Source organism: Chenopodium quinoa, unplaced genomic scaffold, assembly GCF_001683475.1.
Source record: "Chenopodium quinoa cultivar QQ74 unplaced genomic scaffold, ASM168347v1, whole genome shotgun sequence".
Lineage (NCBI taxonomy): Eukaryota > Viridiplantae > Streptophyta > Magnoliopsida > Caryophyllales > Amaranthaceae > Chenopodium > Chenopodium quinoa.
The window spans coordinates 2,408,543-2,428,245 of NW_018742651.1; the positions used below are offsets into that span (position 1 = coordinate 2,408,543).

Consider the following 19,703-nt stretch of genomic DNA (forward strand, 5'->3'; position numbering starts at 1 on the left):
TCAAAATCAATCATCATCAAAATATCAACAACTCTCTAATTCTCTTCTCTCTCTAAGCTAAAGCTTGTTCTCTCTCTCTCTTTTCTAAACCAACCTTTTTACAAACAAAATTCCACATTCTCAAGACCAAGAAACACCTAGCCAAGTTCAAAGTTGCCTTCGCCCTAGACGTGAAAGGTTTGATATTTCTGAGGGTTTAGTCCCAAATCTAGTTTAATCTTTATTTCAATTATTTAATTTAATTGTTTGATTTTATATTTTCCTTGAAGTTACTAACGCGTGTATTTTGTTGTTAGAAAGAGATACGAGGCATCCAAGTAAGTACTTTAATGGTTTTAATTGATATTATGATATAGAAATCATGTCTAGGTTGTTATTATGATTCCTAGTGTCATGTTAGAGCCTTTTGATCTTCCTAATATCATGTTTAGGGTAACAATTATAATTCCTAATATCAAGTATGATTATAATTATGATGCTCCCTAAGTCTTTCCTAATATCATATTAGTATCATGTTAGGGCTAAAGCTTTGATTTTTATTGTTTAGTAACATGCTAGGGTTTGTTTAATCTTGTTAGTACCATGCCTATGATCTTGCTATTATTATGCTTTAACATGATTATAATTGTAATTGTTATGATGATTATTGTTATAATTATTATGTTGCTTGATATTTTATTGTTATTGCTTGACCACGCCTTTTATTCATGTTTAAAGGGAATTTGTACTTGTAATCACGCTTAATAAGATAATTAATAATCTTGTTTAGGGTTAATTTGATTATAATTCAAGTGATCGCCAATGATAGTTTTATTTGTGCATTAATATTCAACCAACATAGATAAACAGGTTTAGGGTTAATCCTATTGATTGCATGTTAGTTAGAAAGCGCACATGAATACGATCAGAATAAAGTAGAGGCCTATTATTAGGGCAGGTTCAATCTCTTTTAGGTTGGATTTGTACCTTCATCCCCGAACTACCAGTCATGGTTCCAGACCTATTGGAGTTAAGGGGTGTAACCTTCATCCTGTGAACGGTTTACAAGTTCCTAAAACTTGTTGGCGACTCTTTTGCTCTATCTTCTTTCCCTTTGGATGCCATCGTACTTTAGTGTATGATCATAGTGGGGTTCAAGCTAGGGGTAATGCTTGAAATATTCCCTACAGTTTTTGGCGACTCCGCTGGGGAGGATTTCTATTTTAATTCCTGAAATTTATTTCGGCAATGATTTAGAATGAGTGAATGAGACTCGAAAATATCTAAGTATTTCATGTGCATAATTTTGATTACCATTATTTTCATATGCATAAAAAAGATCTCATTGGAAAGACCATCCGTAATTAGTTAAAACATAGAATTTTTACACGTAGGAAATTTGTGGAATATCTTTCACAACTAGAATCGAAATAATGTTGCACGAAACTGGTAAATTTTATCGAGCACAGAAAGTTGTTGAGGCATGTAGGAACTAGCGTCAGGGAACAAATTCTAGCGCCAAAAATTTGACATTACCGCAAGGCGACATATATAGGTTTGGTGGCGCCAAGTTCTTCCAATACCAAGCCAGAAATATGCGTTCTAATTTTGACAAGTTTTTAGCACTGTTTTCTCGATCCTACTTCCTGATTCAGTTTTCTCACTTTTCTGAAACCCATATGTGTTCTACATATGGACATAACCCCCTGGGACTTCATGCTCCATCTACCTGATTGAACACTCTGAGCAACAAAGGGTACATCCGATAATGTTGAATTCACCAAACCATGGAAGCGAGTTTTCCTAAACTCGCGGTGTCCCATCCACTCACGCCAACCCTTCACGGTTAGGCTTCCGCGCGGTGCATACGGAAAATTAACCATGGACCCTCTATTGACTAACCCATATCCCGAACTTTAGAGAACTGGAGCCATGGTTAGGTTGCAAACTCATTGCATCATGTTGTGCCTACTTGACTAATTGTGCATTATTGGTTGTGCATCCTCTATGTGTTTTTTCTAACCGTTTATTTGACTTGTGCTAAGTTTAAATAAACTAATTTATGACTAAAAGAACTTTGCCTAATTAATTAATTAATTTGAGTAATTAAAGTCTAATAATTTAATCAGAGTTGACTTAGTACGACTTTAGGCATACCCTATAGAGTAAAAATACCGAAAGCAGTTTCAGATCGACATTCTAGCAATGGCGCCAAAATTTAAACTGCAGTGCACCTCTGTGGAGTGTAGCGCCTGGCGACAGTCCTGACGTCTAGCTCTACACTGCAAAGAGAGGCGCCAGTCCTGTCGTTTTGGCGACAATTCGGTTTGTTGCTCGAGTCATCACCTTATGTCTAATTGAACAGTTTTCTAGTCGATTCAGTTAATTTTTACTGGTAATTATACCTTGTCAAGTCATTAATCGAGTCTAAGCACTAAGTCCCATGGTCTTACACAAGAGTCAAAGCATGTCATTTACACTCACCATATAAAGCACACACTAATGTACACTTTGACCATGTCTAAGGGAGTCTTAAATGCGCGAATTTTCCGTCATTTTTTTAGGGGGTAAGTCAGATATTAATCCTCCAATTAAACCACTTGTTTGAACCCCATACTTAACTCACAAAAATGTATACCTTATTTTCCCCAAAAATATGCACCCTATTTTTGCTTTTTTTCTTTCTTCCAAACCGTAAAGTCAAAGTCAATTAGAGTCAAGTCATTAAAATAAAAATGGTTTAATTTACAGCGCGTGGTCAAAAAAGGAAGGTCGTTTGATCAAAGACAACCTTTTTATTCAAGTCCAACTTTTCGACAAACCGATCGCTCGTAAAAGGAAAGCTAGGATAATAATGGCAACTCAAGAGGAAGTCAATGAGCTCAAGAACCAATTGATTACTGTGACTGAGGCGTTAAAGGTTTTAACCCTCAAAATCGATGATCCTGTGAAACAGTAACAGATGGATCTCATGCAAGAGAGTCTGAGCAAACTGTCTAGTGACTATAAGTTTCAAGGAATTAGCTCACAAGAGGTCTCGGCAGACAAGGATCTAAGAGCATTCGAAACAATAATGAGTATTAAGGGTATTAACAAGAAGGTGGTTCCCTCTTTATTCTCCCTATCTCTCGAAACCGTTTGCCAACAATGGTTCAATTCTCTTGAGAAATAAAGAACCTCTACATGGGAGTCTATAGTAAACGCTTTCATTGATAGATACAAGTGCAACATTCAAGTTGAGACTGCCTATAGGGAACTTGAAATCCTCAAACAAAAGGAGAATGAAGGTTTCACCTCTTTCTTCAACAAATGGAGAGAAACCCCTGCTAAGATGATTGAGGTGCCAAGCGAAAAAGAATCTGTGAGGTTATTCATCAAAAACATTCAAGAGAAGTACTCCAAACATCTCAAATACCAGAATAATATCCATACCTGGCTAAGCTGAAAGTTGGTAACAGTAACTCCAATAATGGCTGGAAAGGCAAGAAGAACGACAATCCTTCTTCTTCCAAAATCACCCACTCAAACAATGTTAGTACCTTCAACTTAAGTGAAGTCCTTGCTATGAATAATCAAGGACAAAAGAAACCGTTTAGGAGGAATTTTACTCTTATAGGTATGAGTTATGACACCGCATTTGACCGATTAAATGCAAAAGGTCTTGTAACTCCTATTGGACCATTTGGGGACCCACCGGTCGAGAAGAGGACGGCTAATTGGAACCCCAATGCACATTGCAAATATCACCAAGGTAGGGGCCATCTTACCAAAAATTGTTGGAAGCTTAAGGAAGCTATCCAAGATTTAATCGATAACAACAAGCTACCATTGCCTCCTTCCAGTAAGAAACCGAGTATTGATAGTGCACCTCTCGCTCACTCCTTAGCCATCTCTAATGAGGAAAACGAGGTTGATCGCTCATCTCTCATCAAACCTGTTGAAGAAAACCATGCTATTGAAGAAGAGGATGAGATCTTTTTTGATGCCATGGATGACTTTCTAGAATTAGCGAGTAAAGAGGACATACAATTTCTTACATTGTCCATGTTGGAAGGATCAAACTTGCTGCTTGAAGCTCTCGAAGTTGCAAAGAAACAATTAGTGGAGCTTCAAAAAAAGTGTGACAAGTTTCCACCCACTAAAAATAAACCCAGGAAAGAGTTCACACCCATGGGAATGACCTATGATGCTACTTTTGATCGCCTCTTTGATCAAGGATTAATCAAACCTATTGGCCCTACCGAGGATCCAACACCAGAAAAGCGATCTTCAAAGTGGAATCCCAATTCCTATTGCAAGTACCATCAAGGAAATGGTCATACCACGAACGAATGATATAGGTTTCAAAACCTCATTCAAGATCTCATAGAAGCAAACAAGATCACATTGCCTCTAGCTAGCGAGAAAACGAAGAATCCCTTTTCTCTACAAGTAATTGATGAACCCAAAAAGAGTAATAGACTCTATACTCCAATTGGAATTCCATATGCTTAAATGTTCAATATTCTCTCCGAGAGTGGCGAGGTCAAACCTCTCGAACTGAGACCATTTGAATCATTAAAAAGGACATATAGGTTCTACTGTCAATACCATCAATCAGGGGGTCACACTATTGAAAACTGTCTTAAATTTAAAGATTTAATTCAGAAAATGATTGATCACAAAAAGCTAGTCCAAATTCCACAAGAAGAAGACATAAGTATTAATGGAGTTTAGTACAGTGATGAAGAAGACATTTACTTAAAAGACATGGTAGGACCTCCACCTTCAGTGTCATATGCCATGGATGACTTCTGGGTTGAAGAAGATTCATCCATAGACGTCCTCACAAGATTCGGGAGAATGCAACCTCCTATTTCGACACAACATATACCGACTACGCAGCAAGTTCCCATACCTATGATAGAAGACAATGATATTGTCAAGCAATTCAAGAAAACCAAAGTTGAAATGAATGTATGGAAACTTCTAGCAACATCTCGGGAGCATAGGTTGGAAGTGATGAATGCCTTGGATAAGATAGGGATAGATTTTGACACCACTCCAGAGGGGTTGGCTAACTTCCTTACGAGTGATCTCCCTAGTCCTATCAACTTGTTCACCTTTTCCGACAAGGACTTACCTCCAGAAGGTGACAAGCATTATAAGGCATTAAACCTCACAGTAGTCTGCAAGAGAATGAACGTTCCTATGACTCTTGTAGACAATGGATCGGCCATTAATGTCTGTCCACTCAGAATGGCGAGGATGCTAGGCATAAGAGATGAAGACCTAACCCCGTCAACACAAGGAATAAGAGCTTACGACAACACTCGTCGTCAAGCTCTTGGTAAAATTACTACGAATGTAACGGCGGGAGTTATAGAACACGCTACTACATTCCAAGTAGTAGACATCAAGGCTTCGTTCAATTTATTGTTGGGACGCCCTTGGCTTCATGACCTAAAGGTCGTCCCTTCATCTCTCCACCAACAGGTAAAGGCCATAGTTGGAGGAATTCCCATTACGATCGATGCTTCACCCATGAGGATTAAAGCCATAGAAAATCCAATAATTAATGTGGAGCACGATGAAGATGATGAAGATTTGTGGGGCTTTAATGAAGAGGTCTCCTTAATCGAGGAAGATGAAAGGACCCCTCTCTGCCAAGACCCCCACTCCAATATGATAGTGAACACTATTCTGAAGAAGCAAGGACATTTTTCTTGGATGACTCTAGGAAAGAAGAAAGGAATAGAAAAATCGTTGGAATCACCTGGCCATCCTAAATTAGACACTCTCAGACTTGGTTTTGAACCGACTCGGGAAGATCTCAAGCGAGCCCAAGAAAAGTCAAAAGCACGTAGGAACGCTCACAACCAAAAGAAAGCAATCCCAATGGATCAGTATCCTCTTAGCCTCAATGGACAATTTATAAAAGAAGGAGAGGACTATCCATGCTACGAATTTCCCGAACCTTTTGTCGTAAATGGCACAAGGCAAGCAGGACTCGAAATTTTCCTATATTGTTATTTTATGGATGAAATTCCAACTCCTATCCACAAGTAGAAAGCACCCCCATGCTTTGACTTTAATGTCATGGGATTACTATTTGGGCGAGAAAAATTTGAGCCAACGTTACATAGAGGATAAATTTTTGCTCATCCAAACAATCCTACAAAGCGAAAGCTTTGATCCCTCAAAGCTCATCACTCCAGCGGAAGGATCACTACAAGGGTGGCGCAAGACTGTCAAGGTGACTACTCCAAGCGGAAGGAAAATCTCTATTACGACGGGGCAAGGACCGATGTTCGAAGAGTCATCAGAGTCAGAGTCTTTTCCTATAGAGTTATCTAAGTCTTTAGTAGTAGCACCCTCTTCTTCTACCTCTCCCTCTAATTTAGTTAGCGATCAAGTCCCTGAGGACATATCTCTCTTCGATGTAATGATTTCCGAATTTAATAATATGTCTTCTTCCTCTTACTCCTCGTGTTTTTCTTTAACCCAAGATGACGAGCATTGCTTAACTAACAATGAAAATGACAAAGAACTTATTAAAGCAATGGAAACACTTGAAAAGAAAACACCGATAATTGAGGAAACTGAGACGGTTGATATCTCAAATGATTCAACCAATAAAAGAGAAGTTAAAATCGGATTAACACTTGATGAACAAGAAAGAACCGATTTAATTAATTTGCTTAAAGAATTCATCGATGAATTCGCTTGGTCATATAAAGAAATGCCAGGCATTAATAGAGAAATAGCTCAACACACTATACCACTAATCCCAGGAATGAAACCTGTAAAACAAAAGTTGCGTCGAATGAAACCCAACGTAGCTCTTAAAATAAAAGAAGAAGTTCAAAAACAAATAACTGGAGGTTTTATCAAGGTATCCAAATACCCTGAATGGGTCGCCAACGTCGTCCCAGTTCCGAAAAAGGATGGACAGGTAAGAATGTGTGTCGACTATCGAGATCTAAATAAGGCAAGTCCAAAGGACGACTTCCCTTTACCACACATCGATATTCTGGTAGATAACACAACAAATCATGCACTTCTCTCGTTCATGGATGGACACGCGGGGTACAATCAAATTCTCATGGCAGAAGAAGACATGGAGAAAACAACTTTCATAACACCATCGGGTACTTACTGCTACACAGTAATGCCATTCGGGTTGAAAAACGCGGGTGCTACTTACCAACGAGCAGCGACTGCCTTGCTCCATGACATGATGCGTGCATAAAGAAGTTGAAGTATATGTGGACGATATGATTGTGAAATCAAAAGATCACCCAGGCCATCAAATATCCTTGAGAAAATTCTTCAAAAGGATAAGAAAATACAATATGAGGTTCTTCGAAAGGCTAAGAAAATACAATATGAGGTTCTTCAAAGGCTAAGAAAATACAATATGAGGTTGAATCCATCCAAGTGTGCTTTTGGAGTCACCTCAGGCAAGCTTTTGGGTTATGTCATAAGCTCTAGAGGAATAGAGATAGACCCAACCAAGATCAAGGCAATCATGTCAATGCCACCGCCCAAAATCGAGAAGCAAATTCGAGGATTTATTGGCTGATTTCTTTTTTCCTCGTCGATACTCTGATTTGTTTTTCTATTCGTTTGGCTGATTTTCTCTATAAATAGCCTCCTAAAACCTCCGTTTTTCATCATCAATCATCATCAAAATATCAACAACTCTCTAATTCTCTTCTCTCTCTAAGCTAAAGCTTGTTTTCTCTCTCTCTTTTCTAAACCAACCTTTTTACAAACAAAATTCCACATTCTCAAGACCAAGAAACACCTAGCCAAGTTCGAAATTGCCTTCGCCCTAGACGTGAAAGGTTTGATATTTCTGAAGGTTTGGTCCTAAATCTAGTTTAATCTTTATTTCAATTATTTAATTTAATTGTTTGATTTTATATTTTCCTTGAAGTTACTAACGCGTGTATTTTGTTGTTAGAAAGAGATACGAGGCATCCAAGTAAGTACTTTAATGGTTTTAATTGATATTATGATATAGAAATCATGTCTAGTTTGTTATTATGATTCCTAGTGTCATGTTAGGGCCTTTTGATCTTCCTAGTATCATGTTTAGGGTAACAATTATAATTCCTAATATCAAGTATGAATAAAATTATGATGCTTCATATGTCTTTCCTAATATCATGTTAGTATCATGTTAGGGCTAAAGCTTTGATTTTTATTATTTAGTAACATGCTAAGGTTTATTATTAATCTTGTTAGTACCATGCCTAGGATCTTGTTATTATTATGCTTTAACATGATTATAATTATAATTGTTATGATGATTATTATTATAATTATTATGTTGCTTGATATTTTATTGTTATTGCTTGATCACGCCTTTTATGCATGTTTAAAGGGAATTTGTACTTGTAATCACGCTTAATAAGATAATTAATAATCTTGTTTAGGGTTAATTTGATTATAATTCAAGTGATCGCCAATGATAGTTTTATTTGTGCATTAATATTCAACCAACATAGATAAACAGGTTTAGGGTTAATCATACTCATGTTAGTCAGAAAGCGCACATGAATACGATCAGAATAAAGTGGAGGCCTATTATTAGGGCAGGTTCAATCTCTTTTAGGTTGGATTTGTACTTTCATCCCCGAACTACCAGTCATGGTTCCAGACCTATTGGAGTTAACGATTTCCTGGATCGTTAAGGGGTGTAACCTTCACCCTGTGAACGGTTTACAAGTTCCTAAAACTTGTTGGCGACTCTTTTGCTATATCTTCTTTCCCTTTGGACGCCACCGTACTTCAGTATATGATCACAGTGGGGTTCAAGCTAGGGGTAATGCTTGAAATATTCCCTATAGGGACGAAGGGGTTTCCGTTTTTGATGCTCATCAGAACGAGATGTTCACGTTGCATGTAGCCCTTATGTAGACCATAAATGACTTCCCTGCATATGGCAACTTGTGTGGGTACAAGGTCAAAGGGAAAAAAGCATGCCCCATATGTATTGATGACACATCAAGTGTATACCTTTCCCATGCAACCTACTCCACTTGTTGAAGACATTGTTCTTCAATCGCTCTCTGCTAATTTGACCTTTCTTCACAACCGTGCTTGTCATTTGGTCGATCCCATGGAAGTTGCACTTCCTAAGGCAATGTTCCACTATGATGAGGATGCAGTTGCATGGATTAGCAAAGAAGATGTGAAGGAATTTCTATGTGGTGAAAAGTTTAACATTTCCCTCATTCAAACATTCATGAGGTACTTCAATGCCTACATAATCTACACTTTTTTCAAGTTATTCAAATTTGTGGTGATTATCCTTCATTTGATTAATTATTCAATGTTCATGCACGTAGACCACTACAAGAGCACTTAACTGAAACTGATTCTCCTTGTAAAGTTGGGTGGTTATGCCCCGAGCAGTTATCCACTACTAGAATCATAAACAACCCCCGTGACGTGTTGTACTATGTTGAACAGAGTATCAGGGAATCAGTGTGTGCGGGAGACAAGTTCATATTCGCCCCATGTTATGGAGATTAAGTCTAACCATGTCAAATTCAATCGATTTGGCCTCATTATATGTTGACTCCTAAATATTAATTTGCTTGTCTATTGTGAACTTATTTAGGGAAAATTGGAGCCTCATGGTTATTTGTAATTAAAATAACACAATTTATCACCTTGATTCAGCTCGATCATCGGAGTAGTGGCTAGTGAAGTCTATATTGCAAAAGTAAATATATATAGCTACCTAGTGATGATTATTGCTAATAATAACTAATTTAGTAGTCAGACGACTAATCAAATTTGAATGTAATTTATTTACTACAGTGTTATGAAGAAGCTACATTTTTGTGCTCCTCGGGTCCAACATGGAATTGAAGTCACCGTTGGTAATTTACATGATATTGTGATTATCTTCAAAATCTATGTTAGTAACTATTTGCTAATTTCCTTTGCATGTTTCACTGATGTGATTTGTTCGTCATATGCTAGTGCGCACAACAAGAAAATGGACTTGATTGTGCTTTGTATGTGATGAGATTCATGCTTCACATAGTGACTCATTGTACGGACAGTCAACAGCTTGATGAGGTAAGTCCTAAAACATAATGAAATGCTATTTTAATGTGATTTCTAGCCTTAGACACCTAATATTACCCAACATTGGCATGTTATGAGAAATAAATAGGTCATTTGATAAGAAAGGTAGAAAATGGGTTGAATAGAAGTCGTATGGGCCATATTCGGGCCATTTTGTGTTAATACGCTCTTTTGATGTGATTTCTTTCCTTATACACCTATAACTAGATAATACTGACATGTTATGGGATAAATAAAGTTCATTTGATAAGAAATGTAGGAAATGGGCAAAGTCATATAGGCCATATTTGGGCCATTTTGAGTAAAAAGCGTCTTAAACTTAATAAAATGCTCTTTTGATTCAATTTTAGGGCTTAGACACATAAAACTAGGTGACATTGACATGTTATGAGAAAGAAATAGTTCATTTGATAAGAAATGTAGGAAATGGGCTAAATAAAAGTCATATAGGTCATATTATTGTTTAGCCTAATTAATTAATTCTAACATAATTTTTTTGACTTTCAAGTTTTGCAAGGTACAAAAGGATGGTCCTTTGACAATCAAGGAACTTAATGAAGTTTGTAACATGTTGGCGTCTTTTATCACCTTCAACATGTAAATGTCATTTTAATTGTAAATTTATGTTAACTTTTTAACTATATATTATTATTCATTGTTTACTTACTATCATTTGTATACAGTGGCGGATCTCGAAACTTTTTCTTTCAGGGGACAATAATTTTTAATATAATTGTACGTTCATTAGTGACTTAATTTATTTATTATCAATAATACATCATAATTCACCAATTTAATCATTGAAAAAAAAATTAAAAATAAGCTGTCAATTGATAGATATTAATGAAGAAATAAAGAACGAGATATCGAAGGCAAAAAAAACGTACTCTATACTTTCAAGTGAGTGATTTATTAACCTCGACAACGTCTTTTTTCCTAAACATATAAAAAAATTTTGAGTGCTCAAACTAATCAAAATATCAAAAAAATTTAATTGCAAAAAAAAACTAAAAAATTATTATTCGTAAAACTTAAAATTGAAAAATATAGAATAGTACTCCGTAGTTCATAACAATAACATCCATAAATGATTTAATGTAAAACAAATTGAAACAAAACCTGATACTCGTACTGTTCAAGGGTCAAATACTTTTATCAATTTCCCAAAAAAAAATAAAAAATAAAAAAAAAAACTTTTACGGAGTTTCAATTTTGTATTAAAAAAATACTTTTTTTAATTTAAGGGTTTTAATAAGAAAATAATTAGCCTAGTTAAAGAGGGAAAGGTGTTGTCACTTATCAGTGCTTTTATTGAAATTTGGAAAGTCACTTGTCAGTAGCTAGCCTTCTTAGAAAAATAAAAAGACAATCAGTTTATGTTTATTGGGCCTTCAGCTACAACTTACGGGGCTCTCTAGTTTTTAGAAAAGATAGTTCCCTCTAGAGTTTTCCCTTGGGAGGGTTTTTCCTAGCCTCTTTTGCTAGGGTTTTTTCTTTTTTTTTTCTTCAATCCTTCCCTACTTTTCTTCATCTCCTTCATTCTTGATTTTTATTTGTGAATTTTGTAGGAGCTTCCACTGGTTTTTACCGGTGGAAAGCCCCAAAATCTCTTTAATTGCTTTCAATAAAAAGATACCATCCTTAAGATGGTGTTCATGGTAGGGATTTTAATTACTTATTTATTGAAGAATGAATATTGAAGGTTTCGCAATTTCTACCGGAGTTTAGAAGACCACGGAAGGATATTCATCCAAAAAATTATGCATCTGTAGATCTTATGTCGCATTAGAGAGAACTCACAGATTGTATTGCTTCGGATGAAGTTTTTTGTTAAGGCTATTATCAATCGATTCTGCGATGTTATTTTTAGGGTTTTATATGTTTTTGTTGGAATTTTAAATTTCTCAAAAATTGATTGTAAGTGTCGTTTGGCTATTTTATAAATGAAATCTTTAATCTTCCTGTCAAAAAAAAATAATAAAAATAAAAATAACTTACGGGGCATTTGGCATGTGGGAATGGGAATTTGGGAAATATAAAATGGAAGTGGGAATGGGAATTGGTAAGTGGGAGTTTGTCAAATATTCCCAATCTCTTGTTTGGCATATAACTTGGAATAAAATTAGGATTAAAGGCTGAAATTACAATTTTATCCTTATTGTCTTAAATCTCAAAGACTCAAATTTAATATGCATTATTAAGTTAAGGGAAATTATGTCTTTACATAGCTAGAGAACTCCCGCTATTTTATTACCTACCCCCTTTAGGTAATAAAATGGTGGGAATTAGAGGGTAAATATTCCCAAGCTTATTCACTCCTTAAAGTAATTCCCATCAAACAAACATGGGATTATGGAGACTTGGGATTAATAATCCTATTCCCACCTCATAATCCCACATTCCAAACACCCCCTTAGTGTACAATTTTTTCTCAAACCTTTCAGGAGCCAAGCCCCAGTGAGCCTTAACTAACGTCCGCCACTGTTTGTGTGTATGTGTGTGTGTGTGTATATATATATATATAACACTTTTTTTTATTGTATTGCATTTGGGAATATTTATATCTATACATATATGAATTCTTGTGTTATAATATTATTTGTATCTTATTATAATATTTAATAATGTTATTATTATTAGTAATTATAATACTAATATTAATAATTATTTTATTTAAAATTATTGCTGGAATTACAGGTTATTATTGCTAGAATACCAGGGTGTTTTTTTTAATATTATTGCAAGAAAAAAGGAGAAAAAAATATTACTAACCGGTGCCAAAAACTTCTGCCACCAAAAAAATAATTGCGCGGGTTTATTTAAGGCACTGGTTAACCGGTGGCCAAAATAAATAAAGGCACCGGTTTTGAACCGGTGGCAAAAAGGGGGGTAATTGGCACCCTCCACATTGTAACCGGTTAAAACCAGTGCCTTAAGCTGGTTTGAACCGGTGCCCTTTGTTGTTTTTCTACTAGTGTTAGTTTGAATTTTATGTAATATGAATGATGTTTAATGTTTGGTTTTTTATTTTTTTTTTCAAAGGTTTGCAAGATTCAAAGGGAGGCCCGTTAACAAGGCAAGAATTTGATTAAATTCGCGACATGTGGGCTTTTTCGTGACATTTGATGGCATCTAGGTAGAATAATATATATTAGATAGTGAGATTGAGTTTTTTGTTATTATGAACAATTAATATTTAGTTACTATCTTTTTTTTATATGTACATTAATTATATATAATTAGTACTATATATTATTTGTGAGTGTTATATATATTATTATTATGCATTTTATTGTTATTATTGTATTATTATTCTTAAATTTGTAATATTTTAATTATTATTAATATTAATTAATATTATTAATAATAATATTAATAATAATAATAATAGTTTTTAAAATTACATATTAATATGTATATCAAAACAGGTCACTAATACTATTATTATTAATTAATATAAATTTTGGAAAAAAAATTAAACAAATGGCAAGCGGTTTGGCGCCAAAACCGCTTGTCATTACACTTGACATAATATTATGTCAAGTGCGAATGGCAAGCGGTTTTGGCGCCAAACCGCTTGCCATTCTCCCCTAATGGCAAGCGGTTCTGAACCGCTTGCCATTCTCCCCTAATGGCAAGCGGTTCTGAAACGCTTGCCATTTAAATGGCTATTGGCAAGCCCCCTAAGTCCATGCGGTTCAGAACCGCTTGCCATTAGGGAGTTTGAACCGTTTGCCATTACGTTTTTTCTACTAGTGGAAATTTCGATTTTCTTTCGCCAAAATTAGTACTTAGATTAAACAATTTAACTTGCTTCACTATCAATGTCGTAGAATTTATGCAGAAAATTGAAGGAAAATCTTTGGAAAAACCTTTGAATTGCAGCTTCAATGGCAGCTTTTGGGAGTTTGAGGAGAGAGAAAGTCATGAATAGAAGAGAGAGAAAGTCATGGGTTGTGTTTGTTTTGAAAGATTAAATTGGTTTTTATTTTATTTTAATCCTAACCGCTCCTCCCAATCGATTCCTACGGGTGAGATGGATTCTTATATAACTAGGGTTCTTATATAAGGAGGGGTTCTTACCGGATCCCTCCCATATCATATAACTAATATATGAAGCTAAACTTTTAGCCATGTCACGAGGCACACCACTTGGCTTTCTAATTTTTCGCCAAGTGTCGCGCCACGTTGAATAGATTTAAATAGGACTTCATAAGATAAAAATTAGTGTCGCGCCACCTTTGATAGATTTAGATAGATTTTATAAGATAAAAACATTAGTTAAAAATTCCATTTTCAATCAAATTAGGATAGAATTTTAGAATAAGTTTGTTATTTAGAGTTTTATTTTCGATAAAATACCAAATAATAAACTTATAATTAGGCCACAAGACAACATTATCATTTAGCGTTTTAACTTTTCGCCAAGTGTCGTACCACGTTGGATAAATATAGATAGACTTTGTAGAAAAAAATTAATTTAGAATTCTATTTTCAATCAAATTGAATCATAAAATAGTTTTATCTTAAAAGTCCATAAACAACCCGGGCATCGCACGGGGCACAAAACTAATATATATATATATATATATATATATATATATATATATATATATATATAAGGGAGGGATCCGATGAGAATAGGTTCATATGTGAGAATTCATACTTATATGAGAACTGATTTTAAATTTAGAACATGTGAGTAAAAGTTTAGAACATACGAGTAAAAATTTAGAACATGCGTCTGAAATTAAAATTTAGAACATCTGATTAATAATTTAGAACATCCATGTGAGTAATATGTTTATAACATATGATTTAAGAATTAGAACAAGTGATTAAAAATTTATAAAATCTACTTTATGAAATTTTAAACATATGAGTAAAATTTAGAACATCTGATTTAAGATTATGAACATGTGAATAAAAATTTAAAACAAACTGATATAGAATATAGAAAGTGTGAGTAAAAAATTTAGAACATACAAAATTTGAAACATATAATTAAAAATCTTATAACACACATTTTAAAATTTAGAACATATAAGTTAAAATTTTGGTACAAGTTATTTAAAATTTATGATATTAAACTTAACTATTTTATGGTTTAGAAAATGTGAGTATTAAATTTGAACATTTTATTTAATTTAGAACACCTAAGGAAAAGTTTAGAACATCATATTTAAAATTTAGAACATACGAGTAAAAATTTAGAACATAAAGAGTGTTCTCACATAAGAAAAATTCTCACATAAGAAAAATTCTCACGAGAGCCTCCCCCTATATATACACATATATGAACGAGTTATAATGAGAACCTACCCTATAATAGGAACTAGGGACTAATTAGGATCGTTAGATCATGAGAACCTATCCTATAATAGGAACTAGGGACTAATTAGGGTCGTTAGATCTTCCTTGGATGCGCGCTAGATGAGCGGCTGAGATTAATCTAAACTTATTCCATTCGTTACCAACCATCTAGAGCACATTTTCTCATTTCTTTCTCCTCAAGCATTTTCTCTCTCCTCCATAGCAACGAGTGCCTCTAAATTCTCCATTAAAGCGGCTTTCGAGCTTTCTCTACTCCAATGAAGCAGCTTCTGAGGTAAGATGTTTTTTTTTTTTTGTGAATCACGAATTTCAATTGACTGGTTTATCATTAATTTTTGTTAATTTAGGGTTCTTTATAATGAAATTCGAACTTTTATTTATAATTTTTGAGGTTTTGAATGGTTATATTCATTGATTTTGTCAATTTTGGTACTTTTATTTCACTCATTTGTGCTTAAATTTTGATGCACACTAACTGTTTGATTAAATTCCCCAATGAAATTTGCAGGTTGATCAAACCTAACTACTTCTACAATTTGATGAATTTGCTGCAATTTTCTCAACTTTAGAGGTAACTTGTATTTTAATGATTTTGCTGCACACGAAGTGTTTGACAAAATGCTTCAATGAATTCTAATATTAATTTTTTCAAATTCAAAAGTAGATCGAAACCAATTAAACTTAAATCAATAACATTTTAAAGTAAATTAATTTTGGATATTGATTATGTACTTTCTAGATAGATGATTTGTACTTTTTGAGTGAAATGTAGACTTAATTTGAGTGTATATTTGCATTGCTGGTATGATTGCTGATTTTAACTTGAATGCCAAACAGATAAGTGATACTCAAGATTTTATTGATATGAATTTATCATAGCAGCATAACTATAAATACACGAAAAGATTACTACAAATGGTGTAAGCAATCAAATTAATTACTTTTCTACCTTCTAGGCTAGTTCTTTTCATTTCATTGACATCTGATAAAGGATAAAGTATATGAGCGAGCCCCAGTTGCTCATCATGAGAAACAAGGTTGTTCCTCACAGTGGCAGTTTTGAAAATATTTTGATGTTTTTCACTTACTGAGATGTTGAGTCGGATTTCGTGGGGACAGCTTATGTGTCAAATTGGTTGAATAATGGCGTAACAAGAAAACGGAATAACAGAATTAGCTCAGCTCCTCTCACCACTTTTAGAATTAGCTCACAACTCTCCTCAACTCTATCAGAGCTTCTAACCTCTCCTCACCTGCGCAGATGACATAATTGGGTCTTCAAGTTGTCGGAAATCCGTCGAAGATAACAGGTTGGTGAAGTTTTCTTTTCTTTCTTCTTCGTCCCTTCATGTTAATTTTTTTTCTGATCTGTTGTTCTAGTTCTAGGGTTTTGGTCAAATTGAATTCACAATTGAGACCGAAATCAGAATAATTGAAAGTAATGGGGTTATGCGTTGACATTCCTATGTTGAAATGGTACAAATTGGCTGAAAATGGGTGATTGATTTTGTTTTAAAGGGGTGTAAAATGGAAAATATGAGAATGTGTTGTTGTCTTGTTACTGCAAAAACGTGTTGGTGTTGTCTTGGTCGATTTTTCATACTTTTTTAAATTGGTTGTAGTTACACAGACTATGGTTGTTTTAATTTGTACAATAATGATATGTAATGTGATCTGTTATAATGGGGTTTGAAGTTCTGATAATTGCTGATTGATTTTGGATAAAAATTCAATTCATACTTTCTAAAATTGTGTTATAGTCTTGTGATGCCAAAACGTGTTGGTTGAATTGTCGTACTTTGTTCGGAGAGTTATGATTGTTTCAATTTGTATCATAATTCTGTTGGTGTTCTGCTTTTGAAGGGTGGAAGTGAATTGTTTTTTATGTTATAAGAGTGGAGTTAAGTTTAGGAGGATATTCATATGGAGGATATAGAAGACATAGTTCTTGCAGATAGTGTTAGTGAAGATGTTATAAGGGGCAGTAATGTTGGTGTTGGTGATAGGGGTAGTGGAGTTAAGGTCAGGAGGAGTAACAATTATATGTTGGAGGGTATTGATATGTTGGAGGGTATTGATATGGAGGGTATTGATATGGAGGTTTTAGAAGACACGGTTGTTGCAGATAGTGTTAGTGAAGATATTAACATGAAGTTGGGTATTTATCCCCCTCACATTGTGGTTGGTAGCAACGATATGGCAGTTGGTAGCAATGACATGACAGTAATTATTGAAGAGCCTAAGGAAGGGATGGTCTTCCCGTCTTCGGAAGATGTTGAAGCCTACTATAAGGAGTATGCTGAGCAGATGGGGTTTGGAGTGTCTAGGGTTCAAGGTGTAAATTGTAAGAAGGACAACAAGAAAAAAAGAATAGCTAACACGTGGAAGTGTGAGTGTTGGGGAAAACCAGACATGAGGGCTAGGAGGGAAGCCAAGAAGAGGGCAAAGGCAATGGGTTTTGGAGGTTCAGGTGGTTTAGTTGATGGGGTGGTATGTGAGGATCAGTTACGTCGTATGAAGAGGACTTCGAAAAAGTGTGAATGTGAGGCCCGTGTTTATGCTAGAATGAATGAAGATGGATTGTGGGTGTTGAAGACAGTGCACCTAGGGCATAATCACCAAATTGATCCAGCAAATTCTAAGCTTGTGAAGGAGTACCGCATGAAGCACCTGACCCCATCATTGAGGAGGACGTTGATGGATTACTATGAGCTAGGTGTACCAGTTTCTCAAATACACGGTTGCATGACATCCAAACGAAAAGGAGTGGACAAAATGCGTCTCACCGTCAAAGACTTACAACATGAGGTGTACAAAGCAAAGCGGTTGAAGATGGTTGGAGGGGACTCGGTGGCAATGATGGAGTTTTTTGGAAAAATGCAATCCGACAACCAAAATTTTTTCCATGCCCAACGGTTGGATGAAGAAGGGAGGCTTAAGGATGTGATGTGGGTGGATGCAAGAAGTAGGGTTTCTTATGAGGACTTTGGGGATGTGGTATGCTTCGACGCAACATACCTAACAAATGAGTACGAGTTCCCACTTGTGAACTTTGTTGGTGTGAACCACCACAGGCAATCGTTGTTGTTGGGAAGTGCTCTTGTTTCTCATGAAGACTGCGATACTTTTCGGTGGATATTTCAGTAGTGGCTAGCTTGTATGAACAACAAAGCTGCTAATGCCATTTTGACTGACCAAGTGGCAGCTATGCGGAGGCCCCTAGCTGAAGTCATGCCAAACACGATTCATCGTTGGTGCATATGGCATATAATGAGCAAGATCCCTGAAAAACTTGGCAAGTGCGCACGGTAAGTGGCTTATGCAATTATTAGTTCATATTAAGTGTTATCTGACTTCAATGAGTACAATAATATGTTGTATGAGTTCAATATAAGTTAATTAAATTTTTTTTTGTTTTATTTTTTTTTTGTGAAGAGTAGCAGATATATTAGGCCTTAACAGGCTTTAGAATAAGAGTGAGATAATTACTGATCAATATAAGTTTAATGATATATGAACTGTTGTGAGTTCAATATAAGTTTAATGATATATGATCTGTTGTGACTGATGCTGGCTAATATTTGGCCTTCAAATCTGATGTAATAGTTTAATGATATGCCAAGTTGGGTGCAGGATAAAAATATATGAACTATTAGAGCCAGAGTTTATTTTTTTTGTTATTTATTTGTGAAGAGGAGTCTGATCTATTAGGCCTTAAGAGCAGATATATACAGTAGCAAAATGATCAGGAGGCTTGCTGGTATACAAAAGATTGCTGCTAAACACACTAGACAGAGTTAGAGTCTTCAAGTTGTTGTGCTGTTTTGTTAAATATAATTTGCTTGCATTTGTGTTTTCTTCAAGATGTTATAGTTTTAGACCATAGTTTTTTTAGACATTGTATATATTCTGATGGTAAATTAATTTTTGTCTAGGTACCAAGAGTTTGTCAACCAACCCCCTGAAAGAGGTGGTGTATGAGAGTTTTGATCCCGAGGAGTTCAATACCCGATGGGCTGAGTTCATAGCGGAGTATAACTTGGAGGACAATGAATGGCTGCATAGCCTCCACAAGGAGAGTCATATATGGGTGCCTGCGTACATGAAGGAGTATTTCAGGAGTATTTCTGGGCTGGTATGAAGACCACACAAAGGGTGGAGAGCATCAATCGGTTTTTTTTATGGCTATGTAAACCGCAAAACTAAACTCCACGAGTTTCCTTAAAAATATGGCATGGCCTTAACTCAACGCGTGTCAGATGAAGTGAGTGCAGATGAGCGTTGCTCGAAGTACCTAAGGA

General features: G+C 35.2%; 1 protein-coding gene across 1 annotated transcript; it reads left to right on the plus strand.

Annotated features, from left to right (window-relative positions):
• Positions 1-17,325: 17,325 nt before the first annotated feature.
• On the plus strand, positions 17,326-18,549 carry LOC110722027 (protein FAR-RED IMPAIRED RESPONSE 1-like). Its single transcript, XM_021901249.1, has one exon. It carries the CDS (start codon positions 17,326-17,328, stop codon positions 18,547-18,549), a length of 1,224 nt encoding a protein of 407 aa, XP_021756941.1.
• The last annotated feature ends 1,154 nt before the right edge of the window (positions 18,550-19,703 follow it).